Source organism: Populus trichocarpa, chromosome 1, assembly GCF_000002775.5.
Source record: "Populus trichocarpa isolate Nisqually-1 chromosome 1, P.trichocarpa_v4.1, whole genome shotgun sequence".
Classification (NCBI taxonomy): domain Eukaryota; kingdom Viridiplantae; phylum Streptophyta; class Magnoliopsida; order Malpighiales; family Salicaceae; genus Populus; species Populus trichocarpa.
In genome coordinates, this window is record NC_037285.2 from 35,215,119 (window position 1) to 35,236,302 (window position 21,184).

The 21,184-nt window shown below is 33.9% G+C and overlaps 2 protein-coding genes across 2 annotated transcripts; both read left to right on the top strand.

Annotated features, from left to right (window-relative positions):
- Positions 1-4,467: 4,467 nt before the first annotated feature.
- LOC7456187 (laccase-17) lies at positions 4,468-7,251 on the top strand. Its single transcript, XM_002300030.3, has 6 exons — positions 4,468-4,757; positions 4,876-5,027; positions 5,151-5,395; positions 5,522-5,650; positions 5,803-6,774; positions 6,907-7,251. The coding sequence occupies exons 1-6, from the start codon at positions 4,644-4,646 to the stop codon at positions 7,035-7,037; spliced, it is 1,743 nt and encodes a 580-aa protein (XP_002300066.1). The 5' UTR covers positions 4,468-4,643; the 3' UTR covers positions 7,038-7,251.
- A 5,374-nt stretch (positions 7,252-12,625) lies between these two features.
- On the top strand, positions 12,626-16,900 carry LOC18095328 (chitinase 1). The gene is made up of 2 exons (XM_006369882.3): positions 12,626-12,762; positions 15,921-16,900. Exon 2 carries the CDS (start codon positions 15,923-15,925, stop codon positions 16,517-16,519), a length of 597 nt encoding a protein of 198 aa, XP_006369944.3. The 5' UTR covers positions 12,626-12,762; positions 15,921-15,922; the 3' UTR covers positions 16,520-16,900.
- The last annotated feature ends 4,284 nt before the right edge of the window (positions 16,901-21,184 follow it).

The window sequence follows — 21,184 nt, forward strand, 5'->3', positions numbered from 1 at the left end:
TGAGTATCATCCATACTAATTGTAATTAGTTATGTTTCGTCAATTATCAGGGGATTTTATAATTAGCAGAGCAAATTATTTGTTTAATTTACGTTTGTTTATTTTTTACCATTCATTAGCAAAAGACTACAAGACATGGTTTTTGGTGGCTTGAAAACTCTTATTCGTTAACAGTGCATCGACTACTATTCCTTCGGCCTCAATTAGTTTTAACATCCCATTAGTCAAAACATCAATAACTCAAGTTACATGCAGGCATAAGATAGAGATTTGAAAAAAATAAGTAATAATCTCAGACAAGGGCAAAAAACCAGTAATTTATAAAAATGAATAAACAGATCTAAGTTTGCAAGCAAGGACTGAAAATTAACTTAACAGAACTATACGAGCAGACCAATCAATTAATCAAACTAACCAGTTGGAAATTGTAGCTTTGGTGTCTGAATGAAATAGGATTTGAATTTTTGTTTTGGGGTTGTTGATTGTAGTAATGAGGGTTGTTCTTGTTCTTTTTTTTTTTCTGTAGTTATGGAGAAATCAATGACAAATGAATGAGAAGAAAGAGACGTTACAATAGTTATTCTTGTGGGTTGTGCAGTAGTAATGGTGATTGTGCTATTTGAATTTTTGCAGTTAAGTTGAATTGAAAGAGAAATGAATGTGAATCGAAATGAATGAGAGGAGAGAGAAGAGGATGCAAATGTAATTTTTGAATGCTTTTTGTAGATCCAGAAGGTTCAACCTGTGGTCCAACATGTAAAAAGCAAGAAAAAATAGCTTTTCCATAACCGAGGTCTAACCTCAGGCAAGTGGTAGGGCCTGTCATTTTTATACACTTTTGATACCTGTAACCAAACACCAAATACATTACGTTTAGAGAAAATGCATGCGTTGCCTCAAATACAAACACACTCTTAATGTGTGAAGTATATGATTTTTTTGTAACATTGTAATATTTTTTTGTTATATATTTTTTGTTTAATGAATTTATGTACCAAGTTGCATGATTTTTGGTATGACAAACACATATGTTAAGAGAAGAGCCAAGTCAAATGATTTCGAGGTATGAAAGAGTTTTAGACCTCCCCATATCATTGAGAGTAATTCGAAGAGATGTCTAGAGTTTTTGATGTCTGATGGTTTCAAGAGACGATCATGAAGTGGGTGCAAGAATAGAAACAAGGGGCTCATGGTTTCATTAGCAAGCATATCGACAAATTGCTTCCTTTTATTAACCATGCAAAGCATCTGGTAAGACCTTGTTTTATTTTTAATTTTTTTTTACTCAAAATAGTTATTATTTATGACAATTCGAACTAACGATTTATTTTGCAGGCTATACAGTTTGGGCGTGAGCCAACTTTGATGGGGTTATATATGGAAACATATATATGAAACGAGGATAAACAGAAAGGGGTATAATAGTTCATGGATAGTCGAGCCAAGACATTTGTTGTAGGTAAACTTTGACACCTTTTGGATGCTTTTTAGACTAATTTTTTTGTGTTGACATCTTTGACTTGTATTTTTATGTACGAAACATATAATGATGGCATGTGTACCAATAATGGAGAGGACCCTTAACCCATCTAAAATACTACTAAGAGTTATGGTTTGAGGTTGGAGTAAGTTGTAGACCTGATAGAAATCAGGTTTATAATATCTTTATGACTACAACATGTGAGATATGAGGGCGGACTATAGTGTCTTAACCATAGACCCTATAATCCAACCCAAGACAACCATAACCAGTCGTTCAGAAGTTGGTTCAAGAACAAATTGCTAATGCGAAGGCCAATTTAAAGGCCAAACTTGAGGTGTAGTATGAAGAACTAAGTAGGAAGCAATGAGAGAAGATGACGACATACATGTTGACTTATTATCCTCCCATTCATGGACTTCTATGAAATTTTCCTCCTCACCCACCTCCACCTCTAGCTTCTTTTTAAAGTTTTAAGATATTTGTAATTGATTTTAAAGTTAAATTAATAATATAAAATGTGTTACTCAATTTAATTTAGTTGTTTAACATTTTTTAATTTCAAATTTATTTAATCCAAATAAGCAAGTATTAAAAAAATATTATTGAAATACGAAAGGAATCGCCGATGGATATAAAAACTATTTTAGTGATCTTGTAAGTAATTTAAACCCGTTTTTTTAGAGAATTACATAAAGTTATGAAATTTTTTGATATCATCGTCAGATTCACTGATAGAATTTGTATGTTAGTGGAATCCATCGGCGATATATGATCAATTACCAATGGTTAGTTCATTATTTATTCATCAGTTATTTACTAATGAATTGTCTAATAGAAAAGTGTCGGCAAATATTTTTTTGACATGAATATTTTGATCAGTGTTATTTTACAAACTAAATTACTAACGAATCTGAAATTCCTGATGAGAACCTTGTCGGCAACAAGTTTTCATCAGGAAATTCCTTGGTAATATATATGCTGATGGAAATAGAATGGAAACACCACCAATGAAATATTCTGTCAGTGATAATCAATTTTCATGTTGTGTAATTATAATTCATAAAATGAAGATTTAATTGTACAATTTAATATTTGTCATCATAAAAAAAGTTTAGCCACATGGATTAAACCAATTAAAAGACCAAGTGACTGTAATAATTAAGATGATGTATATTTTGATTTATGTCCATATCCGGTACTAGCTGTATAATGACATTCGTAGGTAGAAAATATTTCATGATTGTGCTACTAATGATACGTAGCTGGTGGGAGAATGTCCTATATAATACTCCTATTGTGACCCCAAAAATGATAATTTAGTTTGCAACTGAAGCAATGCCTATAGACAAAGCAACACGAGTAATCAGAGAAGACTTGCTCCTGCCTTGTAAATATCAACAGCAGGGGGGTGAGTAAAAAATTGAGAAAACTGATTAAACCGAGAAAACTATAAAAAAAATAACTGAAAAAACCGAACTGTGAAAAAAATCCGATTAATCCGATTAAAATTTTGAAAAAACCGACCGGTTCGGTTCGGTTTTGGTTTTATAAGCCTGAAACCAAAAAAACCGAACCGAACCGAACCCAAACCGAAAAAAAACTGGAAAAAACCGAGTCAAAACCGGGCAAACCGAACCAAACCGAAAAAACCGAGTCAAACCGGTTTGAACCGGTTTTTGTCCTAAAAAACCGAACCGAACCGAAATCAGTCATTTGACCCAGTTTTGGTTAAAAAAAATAAAATTTCAGTTTGATTAATTTTTTTAATAAAAACCGAACTGAAAATAATCACTCCTAATTCGTAGACTTTGAGAGTAGGTGGGAGTTGTAGTTGGTACAACGACAATTTCATGAGTCGTTTTGTAAGTGTAATTAAGATCATTCTGCATGCATTAAAATGGCCATAACTTGCTATATATTTTTTTATTATTAAATGTAGGTATTTGGGTCAACTTACACGCACCTCGACTAATCCTACGGGTCCTGAAGTTAACGACCATGTAAGCCTCAAGTGACCCTGAAATTTGTGAGACTCGAACTGATAACTTTTAGAGAACAAACTTAGAACCAAACTAATTGAGTTGCACCCTTAAAGTTTATATTTTTTTTTATTAAATTACCTCACACACACACACACATCAAGATTTTTGGTAGCTAGCTGGTATATGTTTGCTTGAGGAGAAATTGCGTCATTTGAGGTTCCCGCCCTTCTATGCTTTCTTCTTTATATCCATGACTTGTTACTTCATTGAAGAAACAGGCATCTACCTCTAAAATGACTTCCATGAAAGAAACATCTCACGTACACTTTTTCTTTATTGCAAAGCATCACTTCGAGAGTTAATGTACCTTAAATTACTAAATGTTTTGTTTTTTTTCTTACGAGGTTAAGTTGTAGTGTATCAAGATTTAAATTGTCTTCCCAATATATTTACGAGAAAAATATAATATTTTTTGGATTCTAATCTTGGATGGTGTACAACGTAAACTTAGAGCATATATACCCATTTATAACCATTCCAGCTAAGCCTCCAAGATACTAGCATATTGTCGATGTGATTTAGTTCTATATACTCTCAGTTAAGTATATAATCTATTGTTGAGAAATTGCTTTTTCGAAATTAATATTGATAAACTTACTAATTAAGCTATCTATTCCTGCCATACAACGAAGTTGCTTTTGAAAGATTTCTATAATTTTGCAATTTCAACCGACTGCCGATGGAGAGATGCATGTAACCAATTGAAAGGATGTATAATTGGCAATAATCTTGGATGCATGTGAAGAGATTGATTTCGTAAACTCCTCATTTGTGGTTGTTGCGTGCTAAGCATGGAAATTTCATATTTTGATAAAAATAAAATGGCAATTCAATGCATGCATGGTAGCTATCATATGAATTTGAGCTCTCTAGGGTTGTTCTAACGAGTGCAATAAATTAAATAATTAATGTGTTGATAGCCATGAAGCTTTGTTCTAGTTTACTCTTCATCTCTTTAAAGTTTATAAGCCAAACCCATACTCTCGCCCCTCTCTCTCTCTATATATATACAACAATATTCCAATCATTGATCAATGCAATACTCTTGAAAAATAAAGGGGACCTTCCTTGGAGTGCTCCGATCAGTCTTCTTAACCTTGTCTATTACAGGGAAGAAAATGGGTGCTTCTATTCTTCCACCACCAGCATTTCGAGCTCTTCTCTTCTCATTTAGCATTTTCTGCCTCCTTCCTGAGCATGCTTTTGCCGTAACCAGGCACTATAAGTTTGATGTATGTATCATATATACTGTCCCATTGGCCCCCCATTTATATATAAGATACATGAATTTCACCTTCTTCTTCTTTTTTTCCTGTTGCACAAGTCTTAACAGTTTGCTATATTCTGTAGATCAAGTTACAAAATGTGACACGTTTATGCCATAGCAAGAGCATGGTGACAGTAAATGGACAGTTTCCAGGGCCTCGAATAGTTGCTAGGGAGGGTGACAATCTTTTCATAAAAGTAGTTAATCATGTCCAAAACAATATCTCCATACATTGGTATGAATGCTTAATTATGACTTCAACATGCATCATTGAGTTAATCATTATTATTATACTCGATCGACCAAATAATTTTATGCGTATATAACTTGAAGCATTGCGCTATCTAAATTGCAACAGGCATGGAATTCGACAGCTCCAAAGCGGCTGGGCAGATGGACCAGCATACATAACTCAATGCCCCATACAAACTGGCCAGAGCTATGTCTATAACTATACCATTGTAGGCCAAAGAGGCACTCTTTGGTGGCATGCCCATATATCATGGCTAAGGTCAACTGTCTATGGTCCTCTTATCATTCTTCCTAAGCGTGGTGTTCAATACCCATTTGCCAAACCTTACAAGGAAGTTCCCATCATCTTCGGTAATTAGCAATCCCCATTTTTAACCAGTTAACGAATTGAGAGTTTATGGCTGTTTTGTCTCCTACTATTTAATTTTTGGTGATCAATTAGCTAAGAAAAATCGATCATGTGCTTAAATATTGCAGGAGAGTGGTTTAATGTCGATCCTGAGGCAGTCATTAGCCAGGCCCTGCAAACTGGTGGAGGTCCAAATGTCTCTGATGCCTACACCATCAATGGGCTCCCCGGGCCATTGTATAACTGCTCTGCCGAAGGTATAGCTATAAATATGGTATTTCTTGCTTTATTATGGCTTAAGCTCCATTTCTTTAATATTTGACGACATGAGTCTAGCATTCTTTACAAAAATGTATGTGTATAGCTAGATAGATCTTATTCTCACTATGTAATGGGGAAAAACATGCAGATACATTTAAGCTGAAGGTGAAGCCTGGCAAGACTTACATGCTCCGCTTAATCAACGCAGCACTAAATGATGAGCTATTCTTTAGCATTGCAAACCACTCAGTTACCATTGTTGATGTTGATGCTGTTTATGTCAAACCTTTTGACACTGAGACACTCCTTATTACACCAGGACAAACCACCAATGTTCTTCTTAAGACCAAACCCTATTTCCCTAATGCCACATTTTTCATGACTGCAAGACCATACGCAACCGGCCAAGGCACTTTCGACAATTCAACTGTTGCTGCCATTTTAGAATATGAATCACCCAAAACCATTCACTCAAGCCAGCTCTCTCTTAAAAATCTTCCACTCTTTAAACCGACTCTACCTCCTCTAAATGACACTGCCTTTGCTGCAAATTTTACAAGTAAACTACGTAGCTTAGCAAGTGCACAATTCCCTGCCAAGGTGCCCCAAAAGGTTGATATGAGATTTTTCTTCACGGTAGGCCTCGGAACAAATCCATGCCCTAAAAACCAAACTTGCCAGGGACCAAATGGAACAAAGTTTGCAGCCTCAGTTAATAATGTATCTTTCTCGTTGCCAACCACAGCTCTACTCCAGGCACACTTTTTTGGTAAATCAAACGGCGTTTACATTCCCGATTTTCCAATCACTCCAATATTTCCGTTTAACTATACTGGCAACCCACCAAATAATACTATGGTAAGCACCGGAACCAGGCTTGTAGTTCTGCCTTTTAATACTAGCGTGGAGCTAATTATGCAGGACACTAGCATCCTTGGTGTTGAGAGTCACCCTCTTCACTTGCATGGCTACAACTTCTTTGTTGTCGGTCAAGGTTTCGGAAATTTTGATCCAAATAAAGACCCTGCAAAGTTCAATCTTGTTGACCCTGTTGAGAGGAACACGGTCGGTGTCCCCTCTGGTGGGTGGGCTGCTATCCGGTTCCAGGCAGACAATCCAGGTCAGTTTACATACTAACAAAACAATTATATGCAAAAGAACATATCATCTATATACTGCAATTGATTTCAACATAGCTAATGAACTTAATTCCTTATAAATTATAATGATTATATACTGATCGTATGAACAGGGGTATGGTTCATGCATTGCCATTTGGAAGTCCATACAAGCTGGGGGTTGGAGATGGCTTGGGTTGTCTTGGATGGAAAGCTTCCCAACCAGAAGTTGATTCCTCCACCAGCTGATCTTCCCAAGTGTTGACATTAATTTGAGCTATTAGTCCACAAGCTTTCTTCGATTTTTTATTTATAACCAAGTTTTATTCTTGGTTAGTCTGCAATGATTATAAATTACATGAGTGTAGTTGAGGAAAAAGAAGAGATTGAACAATTTTAATTTGTACAACGTAACAATACGAGACACCTCAATAATATTTTTCAATTGTAATGAAATTGATGAGTTAATATTTTTTTAATATAGATTTTTATAAATAGAAAAAAAATTAAAAACAAAAAAAAATAGGTTTGACAAATATATCAGATCCAAAGGATTTAGACTTGACAGTCAACTAAACTCAAGGTAACGTGGGCGCAACAAACATGCCGGACCTAAAGAACTTAGGCTTGACAGTCAACCAAGTTCAAGGTAGTGTGGATCCGATAAATATATCAGACCCAAAGAACTTGAGCCTGGTAGTCAACTAAGCTCAAGGTAGCGTGAGTCTGACAAACTTGCCAGACTCAAAGGACTTGGGTTCGGCAGTTAGCCAAGTACAAGGTAACATGGATTTGACAAGCATGTCAGACCCAAAGCATTTGGATTCAACAATTACCAAGTTTTAAGGCTATACGTCTGATCCTAGACGATCTCCTAAATTAAAAATATTGAAGGTATGATAAATCATCATGCCTCTCCATGTAGAATAGTTACGTGAGTCATTCATATCTAATATAGTGATTTTCTTATACACTTCTTAGGTGCATACAAGATCTCTTAAGGGACATACCATACTTACTATCTCATTAATGATTGTAAGAGATATTTGTCCCCCATTAATGTTTTCGAAAGCAGAGGACTTTTTAGTCCTTTCCTTATCTAAAAACGACAAGGCTCTAGGGGTATAAATACCATATGAACCATCCAGGTAAGGGTTCATAGCTTTTTATCTCTTAAGATAAACTTATATAGATTTCAAAGCATTAATTATCTTAAATTCAAGAACAAATATCTTTATTGATTGAGTTTAAGGCTCTTTCAAGTCATTTATTGTCTTTCTTATAAATGTACTGACTTTATCATCGAAGGTTTTTAAGTCCTCCTGATTGTGATTGTTTTTTAAGGTACTTAAGCTTTTACCATTAGTCTGGGATTCTTTACTCTAAAAAGAAGAAATCCAATTATCTCAACATATTGATTAACCACTATCTCAAACACTAAATAAACTGTTATTTATATATCTTGGATTTTGTGACATTATCAATGGCGCTGTTTATGGGAAAACTTCCAAAAAGTTATAAATAACTCTATTCTTTTACTGTTTTCCCTAATTATCATTATCAATAACAGATAATCAGAACGCTCTTAGAATAGAACGAGTTATTAATCTTTCTGTCACAACAGATACTTCACCCCCGCATAGCCAATCCTTCGACAATTTATGGAACAAATAAAGTTCCTCACATAGGCAGTACTAGGAAATTAACAAACGAGAGAAAATTCACCTCAACAAATATCAGTCCCTATTCAGTAAATTCTTGCATCCCTCCACCAACCTCTATGGCAACATGCCCCCACCTAGTGTCCGTAGACTATTACACTATCCAGAAGAATATGAATAAAATGATCCAATATAGGGTCTTTAACCTCAGGGTCATTGAGTTATTCTAAGGAGCATATTTTTATGGTGGCTAGAGTTTCTTTTCCTTTTTTTTTTATACAACCACTATTTATACTACTATTTTTAAAGATATTTTTTTTTATCCTTTATTCTAAGAATATCCTTATTTTATTTTTTTGACCTTTTTTTTTTTTGCACTTTAGCACATTTGTTTATTTTGCTTTCTTGTATTTTATCTTTATACAAAAAACAATGTTATTGTCAATTCGATAAGAAAAGTAACCAAGAATTATGAAATGGATGTATTAATGGATAAAATTCACCAAAAGCATAATTTTGATTTTTTAAAAAGACATCAACAAGAGAAAAATAGTCAAAAATCACAAAATGATCGTGCAAATGATCGAAACGCATCGAAAACATATTTTTTTAGATTTTTTTCTTTTTTATATTTTTAAAATCAAGGATGAAAAATTAGGTGATGACACTTCTTTTGAAAAAAAATAATCTTTCTTCTTCCTTATTTTTATCCCATCTCCCTTATAGGGATGAGACTTCATCTTCACCTTCATCTTCATTTCATTTAACTGAGTGCCTAAAAAATGAGTATAAAACTTTGTGTGAGAGTTATGAGATTATACACACTTGCTTAACATTTGTTTATATTTTTTGGCTTAAATTAACTCTGAGGGTAAAATTGCACATAAACTTACCTTTTTACAGAATCCAAAAAGTTGGAGGACTGAATAATAATAATAATTTAACCCATCCTCATGATTGTTTCTTGTGTGTGCGTATTATACATATAACTAAAGGGTGTGGGTAAATTACTATTTCCCCACACCCAAATGCACTGTGGAATACAACAGTAATCCACAATGCATTTCTCTGTTTTTTTTTTTTTACTTTTTCTCTTTTTTTTGCATTTTTTTATTTTTTTTCTTACTTTCCTCTTTTTTCTTTATTTTTTTCCAAAATTACTTTCCTTTTTTTTCAACTTTCCTCTGTTTTTTTTCTTTTTTTTCCAAAATTATTTTTGTTGATTTTACTTTTTAACTATTGAGCTGGTTAAAATTTTCACTTTGTAATTTTTTCTTTAAAATACTGTGGATTTCTGCGGTGTTTTCCCACATAATTTTTCTATATACATTTATACATATAACTAAAGGGTGTGGGGAAATCACTGTTTCCCCACTCCCAAATGCACTGTGGATTACAACAGTAATCCACAGTGCATTCCTCTTCTTTTTTTTTTACTTTTTTTTTTTGCATTTTGTTTTCCAACTTTCCTCTTTTTTTCTTTTTTCTTTCTTTTTTACCCACATAATTTTTCTATATACATTTATACATATAACTAAAGGGTGTGGGGAAATCACTGTTTCCCCACACCCAAATGCACTGTGGATTACAATAGTAATCCACAGTGCATTCCTCTTTCTTTTTTTTTACTTTTTTTTTTTTGCATTTTGTTTTCCAACTTTCCCCTTTTTTTCTTTTTTCTTTCTTTTTTATCCAAAATTACTGTCCTTTTTTTTAACTTTCCTCTGTTTATTTTTTCATTTATTTTTTTTTTTAAAATTATTTTTGTTGATTTTACTTTTTAAATATTGAGCTGGTTAAAAATTTCACTTTATAATTTTTTTCTTTAAATTACTGTGAATTTCTGCGGTGTTTTCCCACATAATTTTTCTATATAAATTTATACATATAACTAAAGGGTGTGGGGAAATCATTGTTTCCCCACACCCAAATGCATTGTGGATTACAACAGTAATCCGCTGTGCATTCCTTTTTTTTTTCTTGCATTTTTTTTTTCCAACTTTCCCTTTTTTTCTTTTTTTTTCCAAAATTACTGTCCTTTTTTTTCAACTTTCCTCTGTTTATTTTTTCTTTTTTTTCTTTTTTTTTCAAAATTATTTTTGTTGATTTTACTTTTTAAATATTGAGCAAGTTAAAAATTTCACTTTGTAATTTTTTTTAAAAAAATACTGTGGATTTTTGCGGTGTTTTCCCACATAATTTTTCTATATAAATTTATACATATAACTAAAGGGTGTGGGGAAATCATTGTTTCCCCACACCCAAATGCACTGTGGATTACAACAGTAATTCATAGTGCATTCCACTTTTTTTTTTTTACTTTTGTACTTGTATTTTTTCATTTTTTTTCCAACTTTCCCTTTTTTTCATTTTTTTTCCAAAATTACTTTCCTTTTTTTTTCAACTTTCCTCTGTTTTCTTTTTTTTCATTTATTTTTTTTTTCAAAATTATTTTTGTTGATTTTGCTTTTTAAATATTGAGCTGGTTAAAAATTTCGCTTTGTAATTTTTTTTCTGTGGATTTCTGTGGTGTTTTCCCACATAGTTTTTCTTTTTATTTTTTTATTTTTCAAAATTATATTTGTTGATTTTTTTTAATATTGAGTTGATTGAGAATTTAGTTTTGTAATTTTTTTTCTTTAAAACATTGTTGATTGCTACAGTGTTTCTCCGCATGGTTTTTTTAATGATTTTCTCCGAAATTTTCTTTTTTATTTTATTTTTTAATATTGATCTGGTTAAAAATTACAGTTACAATATGTGAGGAAAACACTGTAACTTTTCTCGCAAATTACTGTGAATTGCTACAGTGTTTTTTCCCACATGGTTTTTTTCTGTTTTGTTATGTTTTTCCCTAAAATTATCTTTGTCAATTTTATTTTTTAAATATTAAGCTGGTTAAGAATTGTAATTACAAGTAAATACAAGTTTTTCCTCACAAAACACTATGGATTGATACAGTTTTTCCTCATATGATTTTTTTCCAGTTTCTTTTGTGTTTTCTTTTTTTTTAATATTTTTTTCTAAAATTATCTTCATCGATTTTATTTTTTTTAATATTGAGTTGGTTAGAATCTAACTTTGTAATAAAGTTTAATCATGTGAGGAAAGCACTGTAGCTTTCCTCACAAAACATTGTTGATTGCTATAATATCTCTCCACATGTTTTTTTTTTCTTATAATTTTTTCCAATTTATCTTTGTCAATTTTATTTTTTTAATATTGAGTTGTTTGAAAATTACAATTACAAGTCATTACAAATAAGGCTAAATCATGTGGGGAAGCACTATAGCTTTCATCACAAAACACTGTAAATTGCTACAGTGTTTTTAACATGATTTGTTTTCCCTTATTTTGTGTTTTTTTTGTTATTTTTTTCTAAAATTATCTTTGTCGATTTTTTTTAATATTGAGCTGATTAAGAATTTAACTTTGTAATTTTTTTCTTTAAAACACTGTGAATTGTTGCAGTGTTTTTCCATATGATTTTTTTCTGATTTTTTTCAAAATTATCTTTGTAGATTTTTTTTTGAATATTGAGTTGGTTAAGAATTATAATTACAATAAAGCTAAATCATATGGGGAAAGTGTTGTAGTTTTTCTCACAAAACCCTATGGATTACTACAATATTTTTCTAAATGGTTTTTTATTTTATTTTATTGGGAAAGCAATGTAGTTTTCCTCACAAAACATTGTCAATTGCTACTACGTTTTTCCTAATAGGTTTTTTTCCTTCCAAAATTATCTTTGTTGGTTTTTTTTTTAATATTAAATTGGTAGAGAATTTAGCTTTGTAATTTTTTTTGCTTTTTATTAACAGAAAAGCTAAATCATGTGGCGAAAGCACTATATTTTTCCTCACAAAACACTGTAGATTGTTACAAATCATTTTGTTCAATCTCTAAGTTTTTGATCACCAACACAACCTTTTTTTTCGTCATGAAATATTTGCTCCATCATACCTTTAGTTTCTATTACTTATCTAGCGTTGGTTCACAATTATAACACTATCAAATGTATTTATTTTATAAACCTCACGACAGCACCCGGACATGCCATCTGGTCATTATATATAACATAAAGATAAGCCCACCACACAAAATAATCATGATTGCTGCCAAGCTCACCAATGGCTATACGACACTTGTACTTATAAATAGGGGACCTATTCTGAAAGGGTGCAGTGAGGAAAGAGTGTTGAAAAAAAGTTTTTCCTCTTCGTTCTTTCTCTCTGCTTGCTTGGTTCAGAGCTCTATTTCCTTCCTCTATTTCTATCCCAACCTCCATAGACAAACCTCGAGGCCTCTAAATTAAATCATAAATCTCAGGTATAAATTTCTAAATTTCTCTTGCTTTTCGATTATTACTTTGTTCTTTATTACTTTTACTATTATGTGTGATTTAAGCAAATGTGTTTTTTAAAGAAAAAGTATAGTGATAATAAAGAGGAGAAAGAGTGGAGACCTGGCGGATGATTTTGCTAGAAAATTGTTAATTAACAATTTTAACATTTATGAATAATTTTGCTAGAAAAATCATCTGATGACTGAAATATTTAAGGAGGTGTTCATAAAATAATTTCTGAGGTGAAAAATAATTTTTAGATCCCACTAAATGTGCTGGGGAATCTTAATAAAAAACCTTGATATAGGAAAATGATTTTAAAAAATATAACCACAACGTTGATGGCAGTAATGATAACTAAAATATTGAGCTTAATTTTTGGATTGTACCAAACATATTGGGGATTCCTAATAAAAAATAGTGAAAAAAACAAAAACCAATAGATAAATCTTAGGTATTTATTAAAATCAATAGAAATTAATTAGATAGCCAATCTCATGTAAAAAATAAATAATTGCTTGAGTTACACCGACAAAATAAAGAAAGAGAGCAAACCTTCTCAATAAATAAATAAACCCCTTAAAATTAGAGTATAATATTCATGAAAGAATAATGTTCAATATATGTTAATTAGTCGGGAAGGTAATTACTAACTCAAACAACTAAATGATCCTTTTTTTTTTGGATAAGAGTAACTAAATGAATTTAATTGCTTGTGAGTTTTACTCCTATAAAAATGGTAACTATTTGATATAAATTAATTTATATATAGGTATTTTAGCATATTCTAGTTATTTCTCGTGTACTATCATTGTGGGTTGGACCAAATTTTATTGGAACATGAACAAAATAATATCTAAAACATAAAAAAACTTTTCAGCATTAACATTAAACTCATTACAAGAATTTGAAAACTCTTAACTCGACTTTAATCCGTATTTTATATTAAATCATGTGCGAGTTAAAGAATATGACCTTGTTAACTAGATAAATAAATAAAAATCAAAGGAAAAAATAAAAAACATGTCAGGCTAACCTTAATCAACGTGTCAAATCCATAACTAGGATTATAGACTTCACTGGGTAAAATTAATTTTTTTATTCTATTATATGATAAAAAATATAAAAACCTTTTTATCCTTAACTCAATACTAAATGATAAAATTAAATAAAAAAAGTCAAATGATTAAATTACAAAAAAAACAAAAATTAAAAAAAGAGTTCAAAAAACTCAAATGACCAATAAAAAAACTCAAAGGGCCTGTTACAACAAAGCTCATGCACGTGGGCTTGAGGGAGACTCACAGGACTAGGCTAGTACTTTTTTTTTCTTTTTATAAAATAAAATAAAAAAAATGAATAAAGGTCAAGCACACGAGCCTAGACAGACCCACGAGTTTGAGTGTTTTTTTATTTTTTTTCTTTTGTAAGGGGAGGATGATTCTTGTTTTTTTTTTAAAAAAGCGAACAACATGTTGATGCTGCTCTAGATTTCAGCCATCAGAAGTGATCGGAAAGTCTGATAGCTGACTTTAAGTGCTAAATTTTTTTTTGTTCAACTTAAAACACCTTAGGTGACCCAAAGAAACTCATTTGTAGTCTTTAAGTAACATTCAATCAATTAAAAAATTCAACTTGAATTTAAACAAATTCTCAAGTATCCATCTATTTTTTTGGGTAAGATAAAGAGAAAAAAAGACCGAAATAGATCTCTCATCGTCAAATATAACCCGTTGACACAAAAAATAACAAATTTCATCACTAAAGAGTGGTCTTTCATCAACTTTCTCTCTCTTTTATTGTTTTCTAATGACTTATCTTTTCTCTCAAGAACTAAAATGCAAGAAAAATAAAGCGTTGGACTAAAACGTTTAATTTTCAAATTAAAGGGATATGAAATAGTTTTGAAAAATATCTAGGCGCTAACATATTTTTGTTTTAGATGAAAGCCTCCTATTTTTTCTATGTATCAATTTTGGTCTTTTTATTTTAATTTTTCTAAAAACAATAAAAAAAAATCATGAAATTTAATATTAATCCAACAACAAGCCTTTTTTTGTAGATCGAGATAACTATATAAAAAATAAATTAAAATAAATTATAAATCTCACATTCCATTCAAAACAACGTTGAAAGATCAAATATAAAATATAAAATAAAATTGTTGACTAAAGGCAAGAAAAATAAAGAGTGCCAAAGTTGACGCTAAATTTATAAAGATTTTTGTTTTATGAAATCGAGTATCAATCTACTATCATAATATTTTTTTCAAGATTGCAAAATCATATAAAAGACAAATTAAGACAAACTAAGACAAATTATTAAATTCCCAGTAACACAACATTGAACGATAAATTAAAAAAAGAAGATTGAAGTGAAAAAAGGATCACTTTGCAAATTCATTGTGATTCTTCTCGTATGTCACTATAAAGGTTGATGAATTTTAGTTTTTTTATTTAATTTTAATATAATTAACATTAAAAGCCACCCCATATATCTGAAAAAAAAACATTGAATTAATATAGGATTATGGCTGTCATAATTGGCAAAAAGAAAGAGGAAAGGAAAGGGTTATTAGGACCCTGTTTCTTATTAACAATAATTTAAATTTAATTATGTAAAATAAAAAATAAATTATTGAGTAAATAAAAATTAACACTCCTAACCCACCTAATTTGTGCGTCTTTCACAAGCTATCTGCCAACAAGGTTGAAATATTAAATCAAGCAGAATAAAATCCCGTGAACCCTCTACTTCCAACGTGAATTGATATCGAATAATATAAACTTAATATTCATAAACAAGAACTATCTCACAAATAACACGTTCTAAAACTAAATTAATAAAAGTTTCCTTCTTCTTGGCTCTACTTGCATGGATTTATTTGCTTGGCATGTTATTGGGAGCCTTCTACAATCTACAAAAATCAGTCTAAATATTCAAGCACCACCGATGTCTTCTTCAATCTCTCTTTCCCAAGTCCAAGCCCAGCTAAACTTTATTCTGAAACCAAAAATCAGACAAATGCAAAGAAACAACTACTTAGTGCCTCTGGTGTATATGATAATTTAGTCATCGTTCACTTGCATTAATACCTTCCAAGCTACCACAAAACGTAAGCGCAGCTCACTTGTTCCATCAGCCATGGATCTCATCCCTATCCTCCTAGTGTTAGTCTCTGCATTTTCATCAATCCAGGCAGTCACCCCAGCAAACTCCAAGGTCTTTAGAGAGTACATTGGAGCTGAAGGCAAAGGTGTTCGGTTTGCAGATGTCCCTATTAATTCCAAAGTCGAAGTTCACTTCATTCTCTCCTTCGCCATTGACTACACCTCATCTTCTTCTCCTTCACCAACCAATGGTCGGTTCAAAGCATACTGGGATGAAGACAACCTTAGCCCATCACATGTTTCAGCAACCAAAGCCCTCCATTCAAACGTCAAAGTATGTATCAGTCTTGGAGGTGATACCATAAGAGGGCAGTATGTGTTCTTCAAACCCAGATCAATCAACTCTTGGGTTAGCAATGCTATCAGTTCAATAACAAAGATAGCTCGAGAGTATGATTTGGATGGAATTGATATAGACTATGAGCACTTCGATGCGGATACAAATACGTTTGCTGAGTGCATCGGTCGCCTTCTTTCCCACCTTAAGGAACAGAAAATAGTGTCAATTGCATCAATAGCACCGTATGATAATGATTCTGTGCAACCATATTACTTGGCCCTATGGATGTAGTATGGATATCTAATAGACTATGTTAATTTTCAATTTTATGCCTATGACAAGGGGACAACTATTTCTCAATTCTTGGATCATTTTGAGACTCAGAGCTCTAATTATAGGGGAGGAAAGGTTTTAGTGAGCTTCGGTACTGATGGAAGTGGGGGTTTGTCTCCTGAAAATGGGTTTTTTGAGGCTTGTAGTAAGCTTAGACATGCGAAAAAACTTCATGGCATATTTATATGGTCAGCAGATGACTCCAAGAAGGCCGGATTTCCTTATGAGAAGCAGTCACAAACCTTCCTGGCCAGCACAAAGTGATCATCTGTGTTTCTTCTCTCATGTTGTTGTATTACAAACGAGTGATATAATAAATTAAAGGATGAAATTGGAATATTGCTAATCTATCCCTAGGGGAATTGTTTAAGTAGACTTATAATTATAGTCTACATAAATATATATTGATACCTGTGCTATACCCCCAGAAGCACAAATTGAGAAGTTTTCAACGCGAAATTCAGGGTGCCAAGGCTCTGTCACTGTGCTTACATATTGATTATTGACCAATATTGGAATTTTTAATTTGGAATGAATGGATTTGTTTTATGTTTTATTTCACATATGTTATTTAATCAATAATGTTAATTTAATTATAACATATTACTTGGGCTTTTTTTTTTCAATTCATACATTTTTTTCATTTTCCTTCTTTTTATTTCTTTTAATTTCGTCATTTTTTTTAATTTCATTCTCATACTTTTTTAACAATTATCCGAATTACCTTTGAGTGGGCCAAGATGATTGAATCACATTAAAATAACTCTCACACAGTTTAATTTTAAACTTGAGTTAGGCAAGAAGTCAGATTGAAAGTTTTTTTTTTTTTTTATCAATTTCATCATTTTTTTTCTCAATTTCATCCTTATATTTTTTTATCTTTATGTCAGGTTACTTTTGAACTAGCTAAATCGACTGGGTCATGTTAGGAAAACTCTCACATGATTTAATTTTAAACCTATGCTAGCAAGAATATGGTTCTAGAGCTTTTTTTGTTAATTTTATTTTTTTTTCTCAATTTTATCCTTTTTTTTTAATTAGTTGACATGGTTGTCTTTAGATTGATCAAGTCAATTGGGTTATGTTCAAATAATTCTCACATGATTTAATTTTAAACTTATGTTAGATAAAAAATTAAAAGTTTTCAAGGTTGAATTGTTGGATTAAGTTTAATAACAATGCCAAATAATTTTCTATGACCTAAATAGTATTTATTACATTCAAAGAAAAATTTGATCCAACCTAAAGCATAATGTAAATATTTTAAATATATATTTTAATCAAATATATATATATATATATATATATATATATATATATATATATATGCTTGGAATGATCTCTCATTTTCTTAATAACATTTAATTTAGTTATTATGTGAATAATTATTTTCTATCATGTCCTTCAGACATATTTACAAACAACTCCCCTAGTCCAATACTTTTGTTTACAAACTGAATTTTAATTTTGCTTTTTGCTATATATTATCGAATACGAATGATATTTTTCTTTATATTAACTTTCAACTTATTATTCTTTAACTTTAAAGTTGAGTGCCTTATTCTTACTTAAAAGTTAATCATGGAGAACCAAGAGATTGGATGAATAAGTTTTGAATGGATAAAAAAAAAAACTTTATTGAGAAATAAAAAAACCTTGTGAATCATACTTAAAGATAAAATATCAAACAAGATGAATAAAACATAAATAAAATGTTGAACTTATAAAAGATAAGCATGAAATAATATATTTAAAGAATGTAGAGACAGAGATGTCAAATACATGTATTTATCTTCGATTGGACACACCAACTTCTAGCCCTCAGGCACAACTTAGATTCTCCCAATCCAATATGTATTCCTACTTGCATAAGGTGATAAACAAAGCTTTTCACATCATTTCTTTTCCTTGGCTCAAGATCAACTCACTTGGTATTATGACCTGGATTCGTGATTTGGCATGCTCATTTTGGTTATTTCATGTTGTTTTTTTTTTTTTTGATTTTGCTTTTCCATATTGGGTTGGCTATGACTTGAATTTCATTGCCTTTTTCATTTTTGTAGGCATTTTTTTTGTTCAGGTTCTAATGAAAACTTTGTTTTGCTTAGTTCAGTTCATTTATTATCGTTATATGTTCTTTTAATATCTAATTAAATTACACCAAATTATTTGGCTTAGTCGGGTTTATACCCTGAGTTGTGACTTTTTTTTTAGTTTTTTAAAACATGTTGCATCATCTGAATATTTTTTTATCAATAAAAAATTATTTTGGCCAACTATATATAGCACTGGCCTATAGATCTAGTATTACTTAAACAAAGTGAACTTTGAACTTCAAACTCATATACGTGTTCATCAAGATTCATTGCACCGTAGATTGGAATAGTGTTAAAAAGGATATTGTTCACCAAGACTCATTGCACCGTGGATTGCACATTTTGTGGTGGCATTGTGTGTTGTAGCCCCAGACACAAACACCTGACGCAAGGGCAGTCATTCCCAGCCACAAAAGTTCCAAGGTTGAAGGGGGGAGGGGTTGCGCCTCAAGTTGCAGACACCTAGCGCTTGGATTGTCATGCCCTGACGTTAGGGCAAACCCGTGAACTCGGCCAACCAGACCAGCGGGTCTACTGACATGGACCCCTTTCTGTTGGGTCAGGCGTCCAGACCCCCATGTCTTGGGTCCGAATGCATACCCCAAACCCAACCTAAACACTCTTGGGTTCAGCCACAGAAGGACCCAAACCCCAACCTTCTTGGGTCCGAATAGGGAAGGACCCACACCAAAACCCATTTTAGGTCTGGACGCTGACCCTAAACTCAAACCCCTTGGGTCCGGACACGGAAGTACCCTAACCCAAACCCCATTGGATCCGAAAACAAAAGGACCCAAACCCAAACCCCATTGGATCCGAAAACAAAAGGACCCAAACCCAAACCCCCCTGGGTCCGGGCACGGACCCAACCCTTAGCCCCATTGGGTCCGGCCACGGAGCCATCCCTCAATCCTCTTGGGCCCGGAAATGGAAGGACCCACACCCAAACCTATTTTGGGTCCAAACACTGACCCCAAACCCAAACCCCTTGGGTCCAGACTCCGAACCTATCCTAAACCCCTTTGGGTCCAGACACAGAAGGACCCAAACCCTCTTGAGTTCGAATAGGAAAGGACCCACACCCAAACCCATTTTGGGTCCTGACACGGAAGGACCCAAACTCAATCCCCTTGGGTCGGACTCTGAACCCCACCCAAACCCCTTTAGGTTTAAACACGGATAGACCCAAACCCAAAAACCCTTGGGTCCGGATCCACACTCCAACCCCAACTCATATTGGGTCTAAACACGGAAGGACCCAAACCCCCCTGGGTCTGGACACGGACCTAGCCCTCAACCCTCTTGGGCCCGGATATGAAAGGACTCACACCCAAAACCATTTTGGGTCCAGACTGGGAAGGACCCAAACCCCTTTGGGTCCGGATATGCACCCATCCCCCAACTCCCTTAGGTCTGGATATCGACCCCACCCCAAGCCATTTGGGGTTCGGACAGGGAAGGACCCAAACCCCTTTGGTTTCAGACCCATACGCCAACCTAACCCATATTGGGTTCGGACTCGAAAGAACCCAAACCCAACCCTCTTGGGTCCGAACACGAAAGGACCCAAACCCCCTTGGATCCGGACATGGACCCAGCCCCCAACCCGACTGGGTCCAGCCACGGACCTAGCCCACAACCCTCTTGGGTCCGGACAGGGAAGGACCCACACTTAAACTCATTTTGGGTCCAGACGCTAAGCCCAAACCCAACCCACTTGGGTCCGGATTCCAAACCCAACCCAAACCCCTTTGGGTTCGGACAATGAAGGACCCAAACCCATCTGGGTCCGGACATGGACCCAGCCTCTAGCCCTTTTGGATCCGGACTCCGACCCCACCCTAACCCATTTGGGGTCCGGACAGGGAAGAACCCAAACCCCCTTGGGTCTGGACCTACACCCCAACCCAACCCATATTGGGTTTGGAGTCGGAAGGATCCAAACCCAAACTCCCTTGGGTCCGAACACGTAGGGACCCAAACCAAAACCCCTATGGGTCCGAACACGCACCCAGCCCCCAACCCCATTGGGTCTGGCCATAGACTCAGCCCCCAACCCCTTGGGTCCGGACATGGAAGGACCCCAACCCCTTGGGGTCCGGACTCCGACCCCACCCAACCCATTTGGGGTCAGACTAGGAAGGACCTAAACCCTATTGGGTTCGAACATGGTCGGACCCAACCCTAACCCATTTTAGGTTCGGACAGGGAAGGACCCAAACCCAAACCCCCTTGGGTCCAGACCTAACCCCCAACCCCAACCCATTTTTAGTCCAGGCACGGAAGGACCCAAACCCAAAGCTCCTTGGGTCACGACACTGACCTAACCCCCTTGGGTCAAACACGAACCCACCACCCAACCCCCTTGGGTCTGGACATGGACCCAAAACCCGACCCCAACCCCTTGGGTCCGGACGCGGACCCCAATCCCAACTCTCTTGGGTCCAGTCACGGAAGGAACCAAACCCCAACCCCTTGGGTCCGGACATGACTCTAAACCCTACCCGCTTGGGTCCAGCCAAGGACC